This window comes from Danio rerio, chromosome 11 (genome assembly GCF_052040795.2).
Source record: "Danio rerio strain M-AB ecotype USA chromosome 11, GRCz13ab, whole genome shotgun sequence".
Lineage (NCBI taxonomy): Eukaryota > Metazoa > Chordata > Actinopteri > Cypriniformes > Danionidae > Danio > Danio rerio.
The window spans coordinates 47,494,863-47,518,652 of NC_141031.1; the positions used below are offsets into that span (position 1 = coordinate 47,494,863).

A 23,790-nucleotide genomic window follows, 5' to 3' on the forward strand; every position below is an offset into this window, starting at 1 on the left:
ATTAAATGTTAATTATTGGTTGTAGACTTAGGGAACCAAAATACGTCTTTACAATGTGTAAATATTTCATGCATGTTTTACAAAACTTCTTCACACCAGTGCAATTTATCAGCGTTATTTCTAAACTATGCAATTCCTACTTATTCCCCCCCCCCCCCCCAACTGCCACCCCATCACCCGCCTCCTCCCTCAAAAATAAAACTTTACTAATCTCATCCTTTTTAATTTGTAGGAGAAAAGTACATCCCAAGAAACAAAATATTAATGCTTACATCGTCTTCAAAGAGGAAGAATCAGCCACTGATGCTCTCAAATGGTAGGAGTTTTCCACAGTATTAACAGCATAATGAAATGATTAAAACCTGTCAGAACTACTTTAGCTGTGCGTTTATGTGCAAGCCTTAAAATGCTCATCAGCCATTCAGAATCAAGCATTCTGTGGTAGAAATTGTAATGAATGTTTACACTTTTTTTTAGGAATGGCCATGAGATTCAGGCAGGTTTCTACATACGAGTGGACCGAGTTTCTCAGCACAGCAAAGTGAGTGTTATAAATACTTTTATGAATATAATTCATCAGTAGATTGTGAAAGCGTTTGTGTAATAATGAATCCATTTTTTACAGCATGATCATAAACGCTCCATATTTGTGGGGAATTTACCGTACGGTGAGTAACAGTGTTCAAAACTCCACATCTATAATCCTCTGAGTCTATGCTGACATCATCTTCAGCAGCTCAAACACTCTAATGGCTAATGCACAGACGGCTGCTTCTCACTCAGGGCTGCTGTTTATGCTAATGAGATGGAGAGATGTGCACTAGTGGGCGGGGCTTTCCCCCTCTGATGACACATACAAAGAGAGAATGTCAATCAAAGTGTTTCTGCATCAAGTCTGATTATAAAAAACACAACTAATTCATGTTTATCATCAGAGGCTGCTGAAGATATTCACACACTGCTGACACACAACTGGGTATAAAGGTGATTTCTGCATATTAGCTCCCCTTTAATATGTATATGTATTCTCTCAGATATAAGTGAGCTTCCGCTGCAGAATCACTTCCAGGAGTGTGGAAACATCGAGGCCGTGCGTTTGGTGCGAGACAGGGATTCTGGCATGGGGAAAGGCTTCGGCTACGTCCTTTTTGAGGTAAAAATTCAGATATAATATATCTCAAACCTATAAACCTGACTATTTGATGTGCGTTTAAATAGTCGACTTGATCAAAGTATTTCTGTGTGCAACAATTGGGTCTCACTTTACAACAAGGTTTCATTAGTTAATGTGTTCACTAGCATAAACGAAGTATGAGCAGTACTTGTACAGCATTTAATAATACCAATCCATGCTTGTTAACATTATTATTGCACTGAGAGTTAGCAACCAACAATAAATGATTTTATTTTCATTAACTAACATTATAACAAAATAAAATAAACCCTGTGATAAATGCTATGGTCAGTGTTTGTTAATGTTAATAAATACATTCACTAATACAACCTTATTGTAAAGTGTGATCCTTTATTTATGCTGTCCTTTACTATTTATTTAACTACTGAGCAATATAAATTCATTACATGTACTTACTGTATGGATGGGATTAGAATGCAGATTAGGTTTAGCATTAGTTGCGTGTAATTATGCATAATTTATTGTAAATACTTGTGAAGTGTAACAAGGACACATTAAGATCAAGTGTTACCATCAGTTGTGTGTATCATTAATATTGTTGGTAATATTTCATCAAGTTTGTTTAGAAACATTACAAATAGGTTCATCTGGCTATTGAAGGTTTATTTCCAGAACCTTTGCTTTCTCTGTTCTTCAGTGGTAAATAAAATATTTTAAAGGAAATATTTAAATAAATTAGTGGAAAATAAAATATTTTGAAAATTACTGATGCTGAAAACTGTAGAATTTGTATCATGTGTTCACATTAAAAATCTTATTTAATTGATGTTTTCACTTGTTTGCTGATGTTTAATTGTATATTTATTATTGAAATGAGCGGAGATTACATTAAATAAAAAATCCATTACATTACATCACTGGTCCTTCTGTGAAGATGTTTTTTAAATATATATTAATTAATACATTTCCCAAATGACGTTTAACAAAGCAAGGACATTATTTACAGTATTTCTTATTACATTATGTTATTTATTTTCATTTTAATACCTAATTAATCTAGTTACGCCTATAAATGTCACTTTAAGCTGAACATTATCTTGTAAAGTAACTAGTGACAGATTATGTACTGCCATCATGGCAAAGACAAAACAAATGAGCTATTAGGAATGAGTTATTAAATCTTGTTTAAAAATGTTAAGAGATATTTGGGAAATCGTTTAGTTTTCAACGCTATATTTGTCATTATACGAGCTATAAAAGCCAGGTGTATTAAATAGTATTTGTGCAAAGTTAGTACATTTTAAGGTGCAACATTTATCCATTAACAAATTGATTTCATTTACAAGATGAATAAAGTGTCAAACCTGCTGTTTTCTGTTTCAGAGCCCAGACTCAGTGATGTTAGCATTGAAACTCAACGGCTCGACATTACAGCAGCGAAAGATCCGGGTGAAACGCTCCGTGAAGAAGGAGAAAGAAAAGAAAACTCCACCAGGACGAAAAGCAGAAGGACAGCGAACGGGAGGAGGACTCAAAGGGCCGAAGCAGGAGTTCAGAAATAACACGGGCAGAAAAAACTTCACCAAGAACCCCAGAAATAAACCAACACAAGCGTCCTCATTTAAAGGAGAAATGGCGGATCCCACTGCCAAAAGAGGAAAACCGCAGAAGAAGAAGTTCAAGCACAAGAAGAAGAAACACAGCGGTCATGTTTAGGTTTATCATGTATACATGTGTTTTAATTGTGCTGATTAAAAATACTGACTGATTAACTGGACTCCAGAGCTGAAGAGCATTGATTTGGTCATCCTGTGAGGGATTATCTGGATAATAATGTCAGATAAAGAAGAATCAGGGCCGTGTTCACAAAGCGTTTTAAGGATGAAAGTAGCTCCAAACTTTCTGATTTAGTCCACAGGCATAGGCGGAGTGTGTGTAAGGCTGGGGAAGGCTTAAGCCCAATCCCAATTCTACCCCTTAGCCCTACCCCTCATTTTGCGCGTTCCCCTCAAGGAAAAGTGGTGTCCCAATTCTCTTCAGCTTAAAGGCGTAGGGCAGGCATGTCCAAACTCGGTCCTGGAGGGCCGGTGTCCTGCAAAGTTTAGTTCCAACCCCAATCAGACACACCTGGGCTAGCTAATCCAGCTCTTACTAGGCTTTCTAGAAACATCTTGCAGGTGTGTTGAGGCTAAAATCTGCAGGACACCGGCCCTCCAGGACCGAGTTTGGACATCCCTGGCGTTGGGCTAAGGGGAAGAGGTGAATAGCCCTTCGAACGAAGATTATTTAGGACCACACTCAAAACCAAGGGGTAAGAAAATTTCCCAGAATGCACCATCTACAAATGCAGGATCGCAGCACCCAGAGGTCAGGAGATTTATAAATCAGTATTTTTTTTTGTCATTGCGAATTTTTAATAACAAACAAGCACATGTTTTAATACACTCATAACCACCGTCATGCTTTAAAAAATGCTGAAATAAAAACCGCTAAATTTCATGATCTATAATCCTTAATAATACCTCCTGTCCAGCAGTCCCACAGCATTCTGACACTTGTTGACTCTGGAATGCCCTGTCGGAAAAGTCTAGTGGCTGGGAATGAGCTGTTTGCAGTGTCTGCTATAATGTTCATGCTGTTTTTGGTGTGTTTACATTGATGAATGTGTTACAATGATAATAATATCTGCCTTCAGTGATTTCATGAAGATAAATGCCAAAAAATAACACAACTGGAATCACTACAGCAGTCGCCGTCGTCTGATCTCATATGAAGCAAGAGATCGTGATGACGTGTGCAGGTGCTGTAGTGCTGTCCCAATTCTTAGGGGTAAGTTTTGAAGCCCTTCCCATTCACACTTGGTTTTAAGGGCCAAGGGAAGGGGTACAAAAACAGTATTGGGATTGGGCCTAAGCCTCCCCCTGGCCAGAGACCACGAAGTTGGCAGCAAAGAAAATAACTCACTGAAAACATGTAAAGGTGTAAGGTGGAATTATATGAATGTATTTAAATGTTAATGATAACCAGAATACTTCAGTCATTGTAAGTTTGTCAATCAAATTTAAAATCCCCCTCCGTACAAAAATAGACCTTTGCACTGAAGAGCGCTGTTTATTACTGGAGTTCACAGCAGCTCTGAAAACCAAACCAAAAGTGCTGGCCAGCGAACTATTCTGATTTGCTGGACAAGGACATACGTATACATCAAGCCATACTTATATAACCTCAACACATCCACTCCCAAGATTAAAATGAATAAAGAACTTTAAAATACTGATTAAAAAGTCCCCAAACATCAGCAGCATTATTATTATTAACCAGGGGTCACCAATCTTGGTCCTGGAGGGCTGGTGTCCTGCATAGTGTAGCTCCAACTTGCCTCAACACACCTGCCAGGATGTTTCAAGTATACCGAGTAAGAACTTGATTAGCTTGATCAGGTGTGTTTGATTTGGGTTGGAGCTAAAATCTGCAGGACACCGGCCCTCCAGGAACAAGTTTGGTGACCCCTGTTATTAATAATAAATAGTCGAATACACAAAGCAACTTTATAAATCCACACCTGGCTCTGTTAAATAGAAAATTAAAATAAATCAAATTTAATTAAATGCATTTAAATAATCTTAATTAAAAAAAAGGTTTTGAATTATTAATTCCTGCCAAATTTTTCATGAAGATTTGTGCAGCAAATAAAATATTTTTATGCAAATAAATGTTCTATAAATACAAATTTGGCCATTTTTGTACATTTTTCTAAATAAATGTAAAAAGCCTTGATATTAAAAATCCTCATAGAAAATGTAGTCTTTGATATTCAATATCTTTAATAGTAAAAATAATTAAAAATTCTAAATCTTTTATATTTATATTTTAAAAATATTTTTATTTAAAAATGTAAGTTTTTTTTGAAGCTCTTAAATGTATATTTGCTTAATTATTTTCTAAGAAAATTGGTTATTACTGCCAGTTTTTCATGCACCACATCATCTTGTCCCTAAAAAATAAATTGCCAATATCAATAAAGTAAACAGTGTTTCCCAACCTTGTTCCTAAAGGCACACCAACAGTACACATTCTCAACCTCTCCCTGATCAAACACACCTGAATCAGAGCTGTAGAAGAGACTCCAAAACCTGAAGGGAGACGTTTAACATATGTACTGCTGGTGCTCAAAACAACAAATGAAACACGAACATCCTAATCTGAATGAATGAAATATTCTCATTAAATACTTTGTACTTTACATAGTTGGATGCACAAATGAATTGAACACAGCGATTATTCGACATTGATTTATTTGGATTTTAAAAAAAGAGGAAACTCCGAGCACCATTAATCGTGCTTCACCACATCAGACGTCTCACAGCCAATAAAAATAACTTAAATACATGAACACAGACAAATGACTTCTCCATTTCCCCATCACAGACTAAAGACAGTGTAAACATCGCGTCTACAAGCCTTCGCGATATTCAATGACTTCCAAAACTCAACACTGTTAGTAAATCAAATGACTCAAATAGATGAGTGTTAGCGGGTCATGCTTGTCTTCTGTCATTCAAACGCACTGAAACACCATCACCAAACTGATGTCTCTCACTTCTGTTCCCCTCCTCAGATGCTGCTTTAGATCCGCTTCTGTGCGTTCGCTGTTCGTGAATGGAAAAGGGGCGGGACTGTAGATTCAGGACAGACAGGAAGTGATGTCGTACGGCGGCTGGAGTTCCTGCTACTCGATGTCGTCGTCGCTGATGCTCTGAGCGCTGACGATACGCTGCAGGAAACATATTAGATTGAATTCACACTGACGTGGACATTTACGGCACAGCTTGTTCAGGGGATTCGGAGTTTGAATTTGAAGTTCACGTCTTGCTATTTTAAATATATTTATTTTGTAATTGGGTTGAACGCGGACTCTTCAGTTTACATCTAAAAATTCAGATGTAATTCCCAGAATTCTCACAAATCTGAATTCAGAGTTTGGATCTCATAGTTCGGACTTTCATTCATTTTCTTTTCAGATTAGTCCCTTTATTCGCGGTCGCCACAGCAGAATGAACCGCCAACTTGTCCAGCATATGTTTTACGCAGCCAATGCCATTCCAGCTGCAACCCAGTATTGGGAAACACCCATACACGACAGCCAATTTCCCTATTAGGGTTGGATTGATAGACGATGCCTGATAGATATCACGATGCTGAGCCAGCGTCACGATCCTCCGCCGCGTCGCAGCAGCAACCCGCTCGCGAAAACACACTCAGGCCTCGATTACACTAATCTGTCTTAAAGGGTCACGAAACACCAGAACACATGTGTTGAGCTGTTGACAGTGGTATATGTGTCCCACACTGCTAAAAACACTATTAGGACACCTATATTTCACTAAAAAGTGTAAATTGGTTGTTTTTGCGTTATTTCAAGCAAATTCGTACTTCCGGTTTGAAACTAATTGTTGAAGCTGCGTCACGGTCATGACATAATAGCGTGTATTCCAGCGTGCAGACTGGACGTCTGTGCCAGAGTGTGTCTTATTACGTCTTACAGTGTGCTGCATTAATGCATGAGTAAAGCTTGGTTCAAACCAATCAGCGCGCTCTATTGTGCAACTTCATTAATATTCATTACTGTCACAGTGTTTAGACGACAGAGACGCCACGTTGTGTTGGCAAAACAAGCGTGAAGTGTTGCTTTTATAGTTTGCTGCAGTGAAGTTTTGTTTTCATTTTCTCTCTGTGAGAGCGCAGCTGGAGTCACGTGTGGATTAACAGTGTACGCGACGCTCCACAACAATAACTTACGTGTCTAAGGAGGATTATTGTTTATCTGAGAGCTGTTCTCATCTGCAAACGCTGAGATCCGGATTCGCTTTAGTCTCCTCTTAATAAAGACGCGGCTCTAGTTGCTGGTGATTGTCCTGTCTCTACAGATTTGCTCTTTGTTTATTCAGTTTGTTCATATGGAACTAACTATTGCACCGAGTGTAAACATGTCAGCATCACAACCAAACTTTAACCTCGTGTAGGATTTTCACCGCATTTAGTGACCGGAATAACACACGCGGCTTTCTGACGCTACCTGCCGTGTGCATCTAAGTTTCCGGTAATGCGGAGGGTTTTTTCTCTCATTCGCCGTGCGGTATCAAACATTGCATGAAAAATACACGCTTACAGCAGTTCCTCCAATCAAATATCTCGTTTGTCTTGAGGGGCATGAATGAATTCCCTGAATGAAAGAGCCAAACTGCAGTTAAAGTCCACCATTTAATCATTTGGCAAATAATTCGACTACAGATGTCCATGTAAACACCGTTACTTTCTCCCCTGTGTGTGTGTGTGTGTGTGTATTTTAACTCGGTTACTTTCGACTCAGCGCGCCCAAATAGACACTCCCACATTATGCCCCTTTTCTTCCTCCGACACTCCCCCCTAAACAGAGCTGGACACGCCCACTTTTCTGGCTTTTTCCAAAGTAGAGGTGTGAAAACATCCTGCTGAAACGAGGGGGTTTCATGGCCCTTTAAGCCTGGTTTATACTTCTGCATCAAGTGACCGGCGTAACCCACGGCGCATGCAATGCGCGTAGCTGTGCATTTATACTACTGCTGCTGTCTCTGTCGGTTTGCATTAACACTTCTGAAATGCTAGTGGGCAGTGAGCTGTAAATGTTCCTCTGTGTCGAGTTTCTTTGCTGCTGTTTTGCTTTTCCTGAACACTTCCTGGATGTACAAGTGACTCAAACTCGCTCATTTTGAGGCAGGAACCGGCGGACGTGCAACAACTTTAACTGAGGTAAACACAGAACAAAACTTTCCATTCTGAGCTCCTTCACGGGACTCCACACTTGGACACTCGCGCGGCTCTCGGTCCCGCCCAGACTCGTCAGCGCTACCAAGCCGACCAATCACAGAGCTTGCACTATGCGTCGTTGCAACGTGTAGTTACATTTTCTGAGGTGCGGATCAGTGACGGCCATGGCGTAGGGCTATGCGTCGACGTGTTGGCTGCGCCGTAGCATAAGCGTGTGCTTGATGCAGAAGTAAAAATCAGCCTTTAGTTTTAAAATGGCATTTGGACACGACTGTCGGAGTACGCCCCCTTGTGGCAGCCACACAGAATTTTCAGTGTTATCGTGCACCATGGGAGAGCTGATCCTCAAGGTGTCCGAAATAAAGTGCAAAAAAACTCGTTGCTCTGTGTGCGTTCACCATGGTCAAATGAATGAATACTTGATACTCATATACGGCTAAAAATTTAGAAGAGAATGTGGAGACAACATAAAATGCTTATTTTTTATTCCTCATTTATTAATAGAAATGTTTTTTTATAGACTTTTTCTGATTTAAACAAATAACGAAAAACTCCTATTTCTAATCTGGTGTGCACAGATCTGCTTGGACAACACTGAAATACATCACATCCGGTTGACCAGTCACCTACGCTCTAGTCGCAGGAATTCAAATATTTAATCGCAACCGGGTTTTGTGTGTGTGTGTGTGTGTGTGTGTGTGTGTTTATTTCTGTCTGTTACTGTGTGTGTTTTTTTTGTCTGAGCTGTGTCTGTCAGTATGTGTGTTTGTGTCTCTGTGTGTGTGTGTGTGTGTGTGTGTGTGTATGTTCACCTGGCTGATGGTGGGCAGTTTGGTGAGGAGCATCTGGAAGACTGGAGGAGGGAGCGTCTGCTGCAGGACCTGCAGGAGCTGCTGAGGCTGACCACACACTGCGATGGCGTTCGTCAGGTGATCCACACCTTTCTCATAGTCTCCTGACACACACACACACACACACACAAAGATGAGTGTTAAAGTCTGCGTAGCTGAGACTTTTATTTCAGTATGCTGATGTACTGAAACTGAATATTGAGTAGGGGGCGGGGCTTTCTTTTAGAGCATCATTCCCTCACAGTAAACTAACAGGAAGAATACTGAGTCTGAAGCACCAAACTGACATCATCAGAGAAGCAGCCAATCCACACGCAGAAGCAGACACTCCGATTTTGATTTAAAATGACCGAAACAAACATTATTTTCAGTGAAATAACGTGCGCAGATTAATTGTTCACCTAAAGCGGGGAGTCCAAACTTGTTCCTGAAGGGGGCTGGTGTCCTGGAGAGATGAACTCCAACCCAAATCAAACACACCTAAACAAGCAAATTAAGCTCTTACTAGGGCTGTTTCTCCAAGAACTTTTCCAAGAACGCAGAGACCGGACTTGCGTTCTTGTGGAGAGCGGTCTTGCCAGATGTCCTCAGAAGAACGAACTCAGGAGACCACAAGAACAGAGAACACGTCCTGTGATTAATTGGATGCTGTGTTCTTCCTGATGGTCACATGACCTTCACGTGTTTTTAATGGTAGATTATTTAAACATTACAGCGCTCATACAACATTTACTGTTTACCCCTTTTCAAAATATACTCTGCATAAAAACATTATCAATATACACTGCACGGTGTAAATAAAACAGATTTTAATACAAATTTCAGCAAACAAACACCCTTAATGTGTTTATGCCTTTATTAAGATGTCCATGGTGATGTTTAATTTCACCGTTTCATTCAGGGAAACTCCTGAGGTAAATAAGTTAAATCTCTGAACTTTAATAATAAATCTAGATAAAATGCTGCGCTCGGCGAGGCAGTGGTGCAGTAGGTAGTGCTGTCGCCTCACAGCAAGAAGGTCGCTGGTTCGAACCTCGGCTCAGTTGGTGTTTCTGTGTGGAGTTTGCATGTTGTCCCTGCATTCGCGTGGGTTTCCTCCGGGTGCTCCGGTTTCCCCCACAGTCCAAAGACATGCGGTACAGGTGAATTGGGTAGGCTAAATTGACCGTAGTGTATGAGTGTGTGAATGTATGTGTGGATGTTTCCCAGAGAAGGGTTTTGGCTGGAAGGGCATCCGCTGCGTAAAAACTTGCTGGATAAGTTGGTGGTTCATTCCACTGTGGCGACCTCGGTTTAATAAAGGGACTAAGCCGACAAGAAATTGAATGAATGAAAATGCTGCGCTTCCCACCTCCAGTTGCAATGACTTCTGGGACTTCCAGAGCGAGTTCGGTGCTCAAGTCTGCATCAGTGCGTCCTCGATATCAAGAACACATCCGGGAAGTTTCACGCGTCCTCCGTACTTGCGGTCTTGAGTATTGGAACTGAACTTAGGCAGCTGATGATGATGTCACATGAAAACGCAAGACCGCTGAAGAGCGCATATTGAGAAACAGCCTTGATATACTGGATTAACTAGAAACTTCCTGGCAAGTGTGATGAAGCAAGCTGGAGCTAAACTCAGCAGGACACTGGCCCTCCAGGACTGAGTTTTGACACCCCTGACCTAAAGCAATGGTCTCAAACTCAATTCCTGGAGTGCCGCGGCTTAGCTCCACCTCAAACCTGCTTATTAATGTCCGGTAGTCTTGAACAGCTTGATTAGTTGATGAGCTGTGTTTAATTAGGGCTGCGTCCCTCCAGGATTCCAGACCTATGACCTAAAGATGAACACAACGTGACCTAGCAAAACAACCGATTTCACACAGACCTCACGGGCCGGGACACGCCAAGCTGACTGTGTTGTCGCCTCATTTCTGGAGCAAAAAGCTTCCCGTGAACACACCAAACGGATGGCCGTCGACTGATTCAAGAGCAAAATAAAACCAGAATTTCTGACGCACACATGCAAAGCGTAAACAAAGCAGCGTTCTGCTCCATTCCCACAGCAATCACCTCTCACCACGGGAGGGATGAATGTCTGATAATCCAATAACCCATATCGTTTGCTAATATTTGAGATGTGTAATGATGAAGTTACAGCCGGCCTCTGTGTGTTCCTGAATTGATTTGTTTTCATGCTACATCACACTCGCACTCCGATTCGCTGCTGATTAACCAATCAGAGGCATGGAACACACCAATCACACTAGTGTTGCCACCATACTAGGATTGCGGTACTGAAATCTGAAAAACGTCTATTTCCTGCTAACATTTGAGCATGTTCCTAAACACCGCTGATTGGCCATTGTGTTCACCAGTGCTCAACAGAAATGACTGTGATTGGCCATGAAGGTCATCAGTTCACCGAGGGCGAACACAGACATACACACACTGGAGCATAGCTCACCCTGAGCCAGCAGCTCTTCACCCAGCTGAATCTCCTCCAGGAAAAACTTCTGAACCGCTTCTGCGTCCTTCAGGTCTGGTAACTGCACACACACACACACACACACACACACACACACACACACACACACACACACACAAATATAACAGATGAGAGAGAGAGTTCATAATTCAGTGTGTCTATGGTATTAGTGTACGTGTGTGTGTGTGTGTGTGTGTGTGTGTGTGTGTGTGTGTGTGTGTGTGTGTGTGTGTGTGTGTGTGATTACCCTTGATAATCCAGCTTTCTCTTGAGCTGCCTTCTGCTTTTTTCTTCCTGCAGGAAAACACATTGATCAGCCTTTCTGACTGTAACTTACCTGTCCAACTGACGGTACATCTACTAGAGGAGAACTAATCTGAACACTCATCACCACTTCAGTTCACATGTAGACAGACAGAATTATAGATAGATAGATAGATAGATAGATAGATAGATAGATAGATAGATAGATAGATAGATAGATAGATAGATAGATAGACAGAAAGAAAAGACAAATAGATGATAGAGAAGGACAAATTGACAAACATATTTATTTATATATGAATACACTCACTGGCCACTTTATTAGGTACACCTGTCCAACTGCTCGTTAATGCAAATTTCTCATCAGCCAATCACATGGCAGCAACTCAATGCATTTAGGCATGTAGACATGGTCAAGACGATCTGCTGCAGTTCAAAGCGAGCATCAGAATGGGGGAGAAAGGGGATTTAAGAGACTTTGAATGTGGCATGGTTGCTGCCTGTACAGCTAAGAACAGGAAACTGAGTCTCCATTTCTGCTGCCACATTCAGAATTTGGCCTCAACAGCATGAAAGCATGGATCATCCTGCCTTGTATCAGCGGTTCAGGCTGGTGGTGGTGGTGTAATGGTGTGGGGGAGATTTTCTTTGGGTCCATTAGTACCAATTGAGCATCAACGCCACAGCCTACCTGAGTATTGCTGCTGACCATGTCCATCCCTTTATGAGCACAGTGTCTCCATCTTCTGATGGCTACTTCCAGCAGGATAACGCAGCATGTCATAAAGCTCAATCATCTCAGACTGCTTTCTTGAACATGACGATGAGTTCACTGTACTCAAATGGCCTCCACAGTCACCAGAGCTCTAGAGTACTAGTAAGGTGTACCTAATAAAGTGGCCGGTTAGTGTATATGTGTGTGTGTGTGTGTGTGTGTGTAATTTTGAACAGTGACAACTTGTGACATGCTACTTTAAATATTCACTCTGAAATTGCATGTAAGCATGACTTCAAAAGTAACTGACTGAACAGTGCAGTACTTTGACAGTCATTAGCTGATAATGTGACTTAACTATTTAGAATTTGCATATTATATTTTTCTACATTTATATTATTAAGAAGAAAGTGAGAATTAAGAAACGTGTGAATATAAAACCAACTTTACCCCAATACGAGAGAGTGATAGACAGATGGACGGACAGATAGACAAATACATATATAGAGAGAGCAAGATGGAGAAAATGACAGATAAGCAGGAGGAAGGATAGACAGAACACATGCAGAATGACAGACAGATATACAGAAAGACAGACAGATATAGATGTATACAGATAGATATAGATGTATACAGAAAGACAGACAGACATAGATGTATACAGATATAGATGTATACAGAAAGACAGACAGATATAGATGTATACAGACAGATATAGATGTATAGAGAAAGACAGACAGATATAGATGTATACAGAAAGACAGACAGATATAGATGTCTACAGAATGACAGACAGGCACAGACTCTATGTAGAGGGATAAACAGGCCGCTGCTTCTCTCACGTTCTCGTAGTTTGTTCTTGTAGTTCGGGTCACTCCGTCTCTTCCTGTCGAAATAAATGCAGTAACCGACGAAGAGCGCCGCGCCCAAACCAGCCGCGATCCTGCTGCTGCTGCCGCCCATCATGACGAGAGAAACCCACACCGAACCGCAAGCAAAAACACCGGAAAATTACAAATAATCACGGCGATCAGAGCCACTGCATGACCCTCAGCGGAGCCACACGAGGAAGGACCCTAGCGACGTCACTCAGACGAGCGGCCGCTGATGGCGCCTGAGCACAAACACTCAGCGACTCTACACAACTCTACACTTTACTCAAATGAGGAGAAAACCTGGTTGGAGCGATTTAACTGAATGTAGAAAATACTATTCTTTTTATTATAAATCAACGTTTTAGAAGAGCTCCTGCTTCTAGATTGACAGCAGGTGGCAGTAAAGACCCGCTGAATACAATTAATCAAGTCTAGATGGGACACAGCTGCGGATATTCGCGTCAACATAGCATAACCTTTTATAACACTGTACAGCCATAATTAATATTTTTTTCATATTTACATTACTATGATAGTTTGGTTTAGGAATGAAGAAGTTAATAAAATACTATTTAATGGGTAATATGATACATAATATCGTTAACTTCCATCCGCAGCTGTATCCCATTGTTTCATGAGTTGTTAGTTTTAGTGATTTTTGGTTAAGATGTTTAGATTAAGTTGTGTTAATTGTGCTTTAAGGCTTAAAATAACGTTATTTACCTCAAAGATGCTAAATAAATAATGTATTCAACTGTTTATGTATTCAATTGTTTATTCTCCGAAAGTCTGTATTAATTATGTGTTGGTATTTTATATTATTTATTTGATTATTTTCAACAATAACAAACTATATTTGTTTGAGAAACTTATAGTGATGTCCTTTGTATTCATATGAACTGTAATTTTTCCATGTAACACGTATTGATGACCAAAATATTGATTTATTAATTAATTTAATAGCTATTTATTATTATTATTATTATTATTATTATTATTATTAACATTATTTGTCTATTTTTTGTAAATTCAGAACGATTTGATTATTAAAAATATTGATTCTCTAGTTTTAGGTGCAGGATTATATAAAGGAGTAAATAGTTGTATGAATGTTTAGGTGTTTAAGTAGGGTGTTGTGAGCATGTTCAGCCTGCTGTTATGTTTTATCTTTTTATGTTCAAGACTGATGTATTTTTAGTTATTTTATTTTTTTATTAATTGTTTAATGCTTTTTAATCCTTTTTTGGCTCTGTCCTTTATTATTCTGTATCTGCCCCTTTATCTCAGTTTCTAAGCCTGTAGAAAACATCAGATATTTTAGGTAATGTGGCATTAGATGAGGAATAAATGTCAGTTTCTTTTCCTCATCCACAAATGAAGTCCTCTGGTCCAGATGTGAGTTCCAGCAGCTCTGGAGTCAGTTGTCTGTGGGTTTAGTGTTTTGGGTTTGTCAGGTCTCCTCCTCTTTCCCCTTCAGAGACACAAGTGTAATTATTTTTACCCAGAGCTGCAGCTGTTTTTCAGAAGAGCTGGCAGACGCTGCGCTGCTCGGAGTCACGCCAGCAGACGACAACTGAAAAAATCAGCCATTACAACTGGAAGAAAATACAGCACAGTTGAGCTGCTGCCCAGCAGCGGCCCAGCAGAAGCCTTTATGGCAGCAGAGGCTGTATTTTCCATCAACTGGAGCTGTCTGATGTCATGCGATGTGTTTTCAAGGATGAACACGTAGTGGAACCTGGAGCCGGTGCTGTCTGCCCCATCCAGAAGCATCGAGAGCTCGTTCTTCAGTCCACGAAAGGCTCTTTATAGTCAGCATGAAACTGAAATTAAGATTAGATGTACATCACCATATGGGGAAAAGGCAATTGAAACAGCCCTAAAACCCCACCCTAAAGGACTGATACCCCCGGCCTAAAGGACTGATAGCTCCACCCTAAAGGAATGATAGCTCCGCCCTAAAGAATTAATAACCATGTCCAAAAGGACTGTTAGCTCCACCCTAAAAGAATGATAGCTCCACCCTAAAGGAATGAAAGTTCCGCCCCTAAAAGACTGATAGCTCCACTCCAAAGGACTGATAGCTCCGCCCTAAATAACTGATAGCTCCACCCTAAAGAAATGAAAGATCCGCCCCTAAAAGACTGATAGCTCCACTCCAAAGGACTGATAGCTCCGCCCTAAATAACTGATAGCTATGCCCGAAAAGGACTGATAGCTCCACCCTAAAGGAATGATAGCTCCGCCCTAAAGAATTAATAACCATGTCCAAAAGGACTGTTAGCTCCACCCTAAAGGAATGATAGCTCCGCCCTAAAGGACGGATAGCACCACCCAAAAGGAATGATAGTTCCGCCCCTAAAGGACTGATAGCTCCGCCCTAAATAACTGATAGCTCCACCCTAAAGAAATGAAAGATCCGCCCCTAAAAGACTGATAGCTCCACCCCAAAGGACTGATAGCTCCACCCTAAAGGACTAATAGCTCCACCCTAAAGGAATGAAAGTTCCGCCCATAAAAGACTGATAGCTCCACTCCAAAGGACTGATAGCTCCGCCCTAAAGAATTAATAACCATGTCCAAAAGGACTGTTAGCTCCACCCTAAAGGAATGATAGCTCCGCCCTAAAGGACGGATAGCACCACCCAAAAGGAATGATAGTTCCGCCCCTAAAGGACTGATAGCTCCGCCCTAAATAACTGATAGCTCCACCCTAAAGAAATGAAAGATCCGCCCATAAAAGACTGATAGCTCCACTCCAAAGGACTGATAGCTCCGCCCTAAATAACTGATAGCTATGCCCGAAAAGGACTGATAGCTCCACCCTAAAGGAATGATAGCTCCGCCCTAAAGAATTAATAACCATGTCCAAAAGGACTGTTAGCTCCACCCTAAAGGAATGATAGCTCCAGCCTAAAGGAATGAAAGTTCCGCCCCTAAAAGACTGATAGCTCCACTCCAAAGGACTGATAGCTCCGCCCTAAATAACTGATAGCTCCACCCTAAAGAAATGAAAGATCCGCCCCTAAAAGACTGATAGCTCCACTCCAAAGGACTGATAGCTCCGCCCTAAATAACTGATAGCTATGCCCGAAAAGGACTGATAGCTCCACCCTAAAGGAATGATAGCTCCGCCCTAAAGAATTAATAACCATGTCCAAAAGGACTGTTAGCTCCACCCTAAAGGAATGATAGCTTCGCCCTAAAGGACGGATAGCACCACCCAAAAGGAATGATAGTTCCGCCCCTAAAGGACTGATAGCTCCGCCCTAAATAACTGATAGCTCCACCCTAAAGAAATGAAAGATCCGCCCCTAAAAGACTGATAGCTCCACCCCAAAGGACTGATAGCTCCACCCTAAAGGACTAATAGCTCCACCCTAAAGGAATGAAAGTTCCGCCCATAAAAGACTGATAGCTCCACTCCAAAGGACTGATAGCTCCGCCCTAAATAACTGATAGCTATGCCCGAAAAGGACTGATAGCTCCACCCTAAAGGAATGATAGCTCCGCCCTAAAGAATTAATAACCATGTCCAAAAGGACTGTTAGCTCCACCCTAAAGGAATGATAGCTCCACCCTAAAGGAATGAAAGTTCCGCCCCTAAAAGACTGATAGCTCCACTCCAAAGGACTGATAGCTCCGCCCTAAATAACTGATAGCTCCACCCTAAAGAAATGAAAGATCCGCCCCTAAAAGACTGATAGCTCCACTCCAAAGGACTGATAGCTCCACCCTAAATAACTGATAGCTATGCCCGAAAAGGACTGATAGCTCCACCCTAAAGAATTAATAACCATGTCCAAAAGGACTGTTAGCTCCACCCTAAAGGAATGATAGCTCCGCCCTAACGGACGGAAAGCACCACCCAAAAGGAATGATAGTTCCGCCCCTAAAGGACTGATAGCTTCGCCCTAAATAACAGATAGCTATGCCCAAAAAGACTGATAGCTCCACCCTAAAGGAATGATAGCTCCGCCCTAAAGAACTAATAACCCTGTCCAAAAGAACTGATAGCCCCACCCAAAAGGACTAATAGCTCCACCCTAAAGGACTGATAACCCTGCCCGAAAGGGCTGATAGCTCCACCCTAAAGGACTGATAGCTCCACCCTAAATGACTGATAACCCCTCCCAAAAGACTGATAGCTCCACCCTAAAAGACTGATAGCTCCACCCTAAATGACTGATAACCCCTCCCAAAAGACTGATAGCTCCACCCTAAAAGACTGATAACCCCTCCCAAAAGACTGATAGCTCCACCCTAAAAGACTGATAACCCCTCCCAAAAGGCCACTAGGGCTGATAGTATGACCGGTACTATTTTCTAATTTGGTCATTTATTTCACGTTTAATTATTTCGCTTTTAATTTGGCAATCATTAAATATAGGCTGGTTGTAATTTACATTAAGTAAAGAAATACTAGTGTTCCTCATTCTGCTGTGGCCACCCCTGATAAATCAGGGACTAAGCAGAGGAGAATGAATGAATGAATGAATGAATGTGTGTGTGTGTTCCATTAGGGACAACTCTAAACTCATACACATGGTTGAGTGCATAGTAAAACTACTTTATGAATCAATAACTTACGTCTTATCTTCGGTATGCCTCATCAGATCGTGCATGCATCACAGACAGCAGACTCTGTTTAGAAGCTTGTGGGCATTCGGGTGGTTTCCGTCATGTGATTATAGACTTTTATTTTAACAATTAAAAAAAAAAAGTATCACCTTCAGGCCATCTAATATTAGGCATGGATATATATTGCCATCATGATGTGTTAAAAGTATTACAGTGCTCTATAAACATTTGTAAGTATTTGTTACTATTTGTTAAGCCTGATTGCTATAATCTGATTGGTAATTGGACCCTAATCTGCATCATGTGACATCACACTTAACTAATGGATATTGATCATTGATTGGCTCCTTTACCAGAGAGCAGGGCTTCCTTCACTGATGCGGCCATATTGTTGTTACACTTTCCCCTATTTGTGACTATAGAAGTGACATGTGTGGTGTAATCTCCATTCTCTGAATCCGCCGTGGGCTTCAGACGGTGTGTTTCTGGCCTGAAGGCTCCACTGAAGCTCTTTTCACACTTAGTAAACAGCAATCTCTCTCTCTCTCTCTCTCTCTCTCTCTCTCTCTCTCCATCTAACACCTGCTCGTGTTTCTGCTCGGATTCTCCGGCGCCGTCAGCTGTGAAGATGAGAGCACTGGAGGAGGTGTAAAAAACCCAGAAATGTGTTTTTGCAGGAGTGTGTGTGTGTGTGTGAGAGAGAGAGAGAGAAATAGGGTGTTTGTGATGGGAATGAAAATGAAGGAAATGTGAGTGGAGTTTTGTGAGGATTCAGTAGGGGGCTCTGCTGCTGCATCACACACTTATCAACAAACACACACACACACACACACACACTTAACAGATACACAGTCACTCACACATACATTCACACATGCACACACATTTAGAGGAGTGAAAGATCATAAAAGAAGGTTCGCCTGATACAGACTCTACATTTGACCAGTTCATGCATTCCTTGGGAATCCAACCAATGACTTTAGTGTTTGTAGTGCCGCGATTTGCCCTTTGAGTTTATTATTATAAACAGTGCATGCGGAAAGTACTGATAGCGCTTCACTTTGTCCACATTTGTTTATGTGACAGTCTTATTCCAAAATGGATTAAACTGATTGATTTCCTCAACATTCTACACACAATCCCCCATAATGACCATGTGAAGAGTTTCTGAAACTGTTGCAGATTTATTAAAAATAAAAAGCTGTAAAATCAGATGTGCATCAGTGTTCACAGCCTCTGCTCAATACTTTTGATTGGTTGATGCACATTTGGCAGCGATTCCAGCCTGGAGTCTTCTTGAATATGAGCTCTGCACAGCTGTCTTTGAGAAGTTTTGCCTGTTCCTCTTTGCAGGACCTCTCAAGCTCTATCACAGGGGTCACCAACCTTTTTGAAACTGAGAGCTACTTCTTGGGTACCAATTATTGTGAAGGTAGCAGTTTGATACACACTTCTTAAATAACATTTTTTCTCAATTTACTTTTATTTATATGTTGTTATTATTAATGATTAATGATATTCATCTATGTGAAGAGACACTGATCATGTTAATGATTTCTCTCAATAGTTCTCAACAATGATTTAACAAGGTATGAAACAGAAATAGTTTTAGTTTTTTTTTATACACCTTAATGTCATTAACAAATTTTACACCAATGCAGGTGTGATTTAAAAAGAATAGCTTCAAAAAATACTAGATTCAGCTTACTGGAATGTGGTGCAATGGTGAGCTATTTTTAGAACAGGCCTGTGGGCAACTCATGTAATGCTCGTGGGCTACCTGGTGCCCGTGGGCACCATGTTGGTGACCCCTGCTCTATCAGGTTGGATGGGAAGTGACGGTGTACAGCCATTTTCAGATCTCTCCAGAGATGTTCAATAGGATTTGGGTCTGGGCTCTGGCTGGGCCACTCAAGGGCATTCACCGGGTTGTTGTTGTGTCACTGCATTGATGTGTTGGCGGTGTGCTTTGGGTCATTGTCCTGCTGGAAGATGAAGCGTCGCCCCAGTCTGAGGTGGAGAGCACTCTTGTGCAGGTCTTCATTCAGGATGTCTCTGTACATCGCTGCATTCATCTTTCCCTCTATCCTGACTAGTCTTCCAGCTCCTGCTGCTGAAACACATCCCCACAGCATGATGCCAACACCACCATGCTTCACTGTAGGGATGCTGTTAGCCTGCTGATGAGCGCTGCCTGCTTTTCTCCAAACGCCTGGCGTTCACTCCAAACAGTTCAGTTTGAGTCTCATCAGAGCAGAGAGTTTAGTTTCTGATGCTCTGAGAGTCCTTCAGATGGTAAACTCCAGGCGGGGAGTGTCTTCCGTCTGCCTGCTCCACCATACAGACGCCTGATTGGTGGATTGCTGCACAGATGGTTGTCCTTCTGTAAGATTCTCCTCTCTCCACAGAAGAACGCTGGAGATCAGACAGAGTGACCATCGGGTTATTGATCACCTCCCTGACTAAGGCCCGATCACTCAGCATAGATGTCCGGCCAGCTCTAGGAAGAGTCCTGGTGGTTAAACATCTTCCACTGACGGATGATGGAGGCCGCTGTGCTCAATGGAGCTTTCAGAGCAGCAGGAATGTTTCTGTAAGCTTCCCCAGCCTTGTGCCTCCAGACAATCCTGCCTCAGAGATCTACAGACGATTCCTTTGTCTTCATGCTTGGTTTGTGCTTTGACATGCACCGTCAACCCTGGGCCCTTAAATAGACAGCTGTATGACTTTAGGTGTAAATCAATTTAATCCATTTCGGAATAAGGCTGTAACATAAATAAATGTGGAAAAAGTGAAGCGCTATCAATACTTTCCGGATGCACTGTATTACATATTCCCAGGCATGGAAACCCATGCCAACACAGGGAGAACATGCAAACTCCACACAGAAATGCCAACTGACCCAGCCGGGACTCAAACCAGCGACCTTCTTGCTGTGAGGCGATCATGCTACCCACTGCGCCACATTGACGCCATCAAAAGTAGTTTATAATTTAATTTAATTAAAAAAAATACTGTCTTGAGCATCAGTCTGCGCTCCCGTCTCACACCTCAAAAAGTCACCCGTTCACCATTCACCGCGTTCATTGCGTTTCGTCTTCGGAGGCGCAGCTCATTTATCACCACAGTGGATTGGCTGCTCTATTTGCAAATCTTTTATGCAGTATTACACAATTCTAATTGGATGGAAACACAGCTATTAACTCAAACTCAGCTTGGTGATAAATGGCCAAAAAAGTAAACATGACGCTCTCACCATCACACACACCATGTATTTTCAGCGCTGATACTGTACACACGCATAATATCCAGCACAGCGGCGTCCACTGAAGCTTTTTGAGGTGAACAAAAGCCTCCTAGTGTGGTGTTTCCAGGCAGGAGACGCTGCTAATCCGCACCTGCTCTTCAGTTCCTGTGTGTGTGTGTGTGTGTGTGCACAGGAGACTCCTGGCACTGCCCGCGCCACTGCAGATGGCCTGGGATTGATGCTCTGCACGCGGATCTGATTAAAGCCTTTGAGAAGAGACAGGCATTGATCACGTCGAGCTGCATCCGAGAATACCAATTAAACCCTTTGAACTCCCTTTAAATTATATCACCATCCAATAATTACGCATCCATGAATAGTCATCATTGGGAAGAAGAGCTGTTTTCTGGTGTCATCCGCGTCCAGGGCTGCATAATCAGTGAGTTTCACACGTGTCGTTCTCCTGCCGCGACGCCACATGATTCCCAGAACATTCAGACCCGCACTGTTCCCAGATTAAAACTAAAATGCTTTTGGATGTTTGTTTACGAGACCATGTTTATAGGTGGAAACGGGGGCTGAAACTTGTTGTACGGTTTCAGTCTCTTTCTATACATGTTATGTTGTTTTTTTAATGCAAACACAGGGTGTCCACAGGGTCTTAAAGTGTCTCAAATCTCAAAAACTACATTTTAGGCCTTAAAATGTCTTAAATTGACTGAAATATTGTGTTGTAGGTCTTAAATCCTTTTAAACAGGTCTTCATTTTCCTGTGTTCATGTAAAGTTACTCAATCCAGCAGTACATCTCAATACAACTTAACAAAAGTTTAGTTTTTAACTGTATTTTCTAATATATTTCCTCAAAATAGTGGTCAGCACACTCAACTCACAGCAGGAAGGTCGCTGGTTTGAGCCCCGGCTGGGTCAGTTGGTGTTTCTGTGTGGAGTTTGCATGTTCTTCCTGTGTTGGTGTGGGTTAAGTGGGCGTGGTTAAGTGTGTTAGCCCCACCCAATACCCCAGACATCCCAGGTGAAACAAATATATATAATTAAATGCAATTAAAATGCACTTAAATACCCGCAAATACATTTTTAGCACATTGTTGTGCTATGATGAGTGAAAAGCTAAGGTGCTGGCTCCAGACAGCGCAAAACACAACAACACACAACAGCACACTCTCTCGTAAAGAGGTACATTTGAAAATTCATGGATAACAACAATAGCCAAATTTAGTATTAAAATTAGCATTAATATGCCTTAAAATGAACTTTTGTTGCTTCACAGCTTTTAATTGGTCATTTTTTTTCTTTCAAGAATAAGATTTAAGATTTAGAATAAAAGTTACTTGTAAAAGGTTTTTCTATTTAGCAACAATACAGTCGCTTAATAGTGAAAGATGACTTTACTTGCGTCTTAAAGCTTTCTTCGATTGGTTTTTTCACTATTTATGATGGCATAGCAATTAATGACGGTTTTAAATCGTCACATTAAAATTATAAGGTTCTGTCTGGCATTTTTGTCAAAATTGAGTTATTGGCATATTCTTATTAAATGACAACTTATTTACATTATGGGATGTTTTTTTATAAGTTGTTTACATTTTAAGAGTTTTTATTTATAAAAGAAATGTTACACATGTACTGTTTGCTATGGAATGCGAAAACTTTGAAGCTCAATATCTCAAAATCACTCAGAACCTTATACACTGCAAAAAATGCTTTTCTTGCTTAGATTTTTGTCTTGTTTCTAGTCTAAATATCTAAAAATTTCTAAATCAAGAAGAATATTCTAGACACGCAAAACACATTGTATTGTTTTGAGAAATAATATGCCAATATTAAGTGAGTTTTTCCTTAAAATAAGCAAAATAATCTGCCAATGGGGTCAGCAAAATAATCTTACATCAAAAGAAAAAACAAGATAATTTTGCTGACCCCATTGGCAGATTATTTTGCTTATTTTAAGGAAAAACTCACTTAATATTGGCGTATTATTTCTCAAAACAAGACAATACGTTTTGCTTGTCTAGAAAATGCTTCTTGATATAAGAAATTTTAGATATTTAGACTAGAAACAAGACAAAAAATCTAAGCAAGAAAAGCATTTTTGCAGTGTAATTTTAAGGTAACGAAATGACAACTTCTGGACCTTTATCAGTGGAGGAGTGGGTCTTCCTCCTGGCTGCAGGCCTGTATAACCAACTAAAATGTTCTGAATATTCAGAAATAATAACTTAAAATAGTAAATTCAGAAGAGCACGTGTAATACACTGACTCCTCCATCTGCAATCCCAGAAATCGCGGAAACTGCAGGCACTTTTTCACCTTTCAGCCCCCACCGACAATAACTTTGGACTTCTGAGTGTGTTTTATTTCTCGTCCGATAAGCGCTGAAGTCTGCAGGACGAGCTTGTTTTTGCTGATCTGCTCACGTTCTGCTCCAGAACTTTGAAGTCTTTGTTCCGGGACGGGGAGCGCATGAATATTTTGGCACGCGCCCGAGGCCATGTTTTTCTGAGCTGGACTGGAATGAAAGCCATGGAAAACATCACCAGTTTAACCGCGTTTACCCGAGTCTCTCTCCCTCGCTCTGTCTTTCTGCTCTGTTCCCCCAAGCTCGCCTCAGGAAACACTGGAATGATGAAAGGCGTTTGCGCTTTTTTTCTCGCTCTCTCTGCTCACATTCATCATTGCAGTTCACATTTCCTGTTTACATGCCCGAGGGCAGAGCAGAGCGCGCGTCTGATGATGATGCAACCGCGCGCTCACTCTCTGCGCGCGCTCGTGTTGCACAATCCTGTTTCCCGCTGAAACACAATGCAGGCCTTCTCCTGTTTTACTGT

The 23,790-nt window shown here is 41.2% G+C and overlaps 2 protein-coding genes across 9 annotated transcripts in view; one reads left to right on the forward strand and one right to left on the reverse strand.

The window, feature by feature from the left end:
• The window catches only part of rbm34 (RNA binding motif protein 34), an 18,320-nt gene extending 15,408 nt beyond the window's left edge, over positions 1–2,912 (forward strand). For 3 of the 4 annotated variants that reach the window (XM_087272204.1, XM_087272202.1, XM_087272203.1), the window contains exons 7-11: positions 233–316; positions 478–541; positions 626–668; positions 1,035–1,153; positions 2,519–2,912. In XM_087272204.1, coding sequence (XP_087128330.1) covers positions 233–316; positions 478–541; positions 626–668; positions 1,035–1,153; positions 2,519–2,851 — 643 coding nt within the window. In that variant the 3' untranslated portion in view covers positions 2,852–2,912. 4 annotated transcript variants of the gene reach the window in all.
• A 2,501-nt stretch (positions 2,913–5,413) lies between these two features.
• tomm20b (translocase of outer mitochondrial membrane 20b) overlaps positions 5,414–23,790 on the reverse strand; it is a 575,852-nt gene continuing 557,475 nt past the window's right edge. For 2 of the 5 annotated variants that reach the window (XM_087272211.1, XM_087272210.1), the window contains exons 2-5: positions 11,511–12,218; positions 11,243–11,324; positions 8,755–8,897; positions 5,414–5,909 (exon numbers count right to left, since the gene is read on the reverse strand). In XM_087272211.1, coding sequence (XP_087128337.1) covers positions 5,865–5,909; positions 8,755–8,897; positions 11,243–11,324; positions 11,511–11,573 — 333 coding nt within the window. In that variant the 5' untranslated portion in view covers positions 11,574–12,218 and the 3' untranslated portion in view covers positions 5,414–5,864. 5 annotated transcript variants of the gene reach the window in all.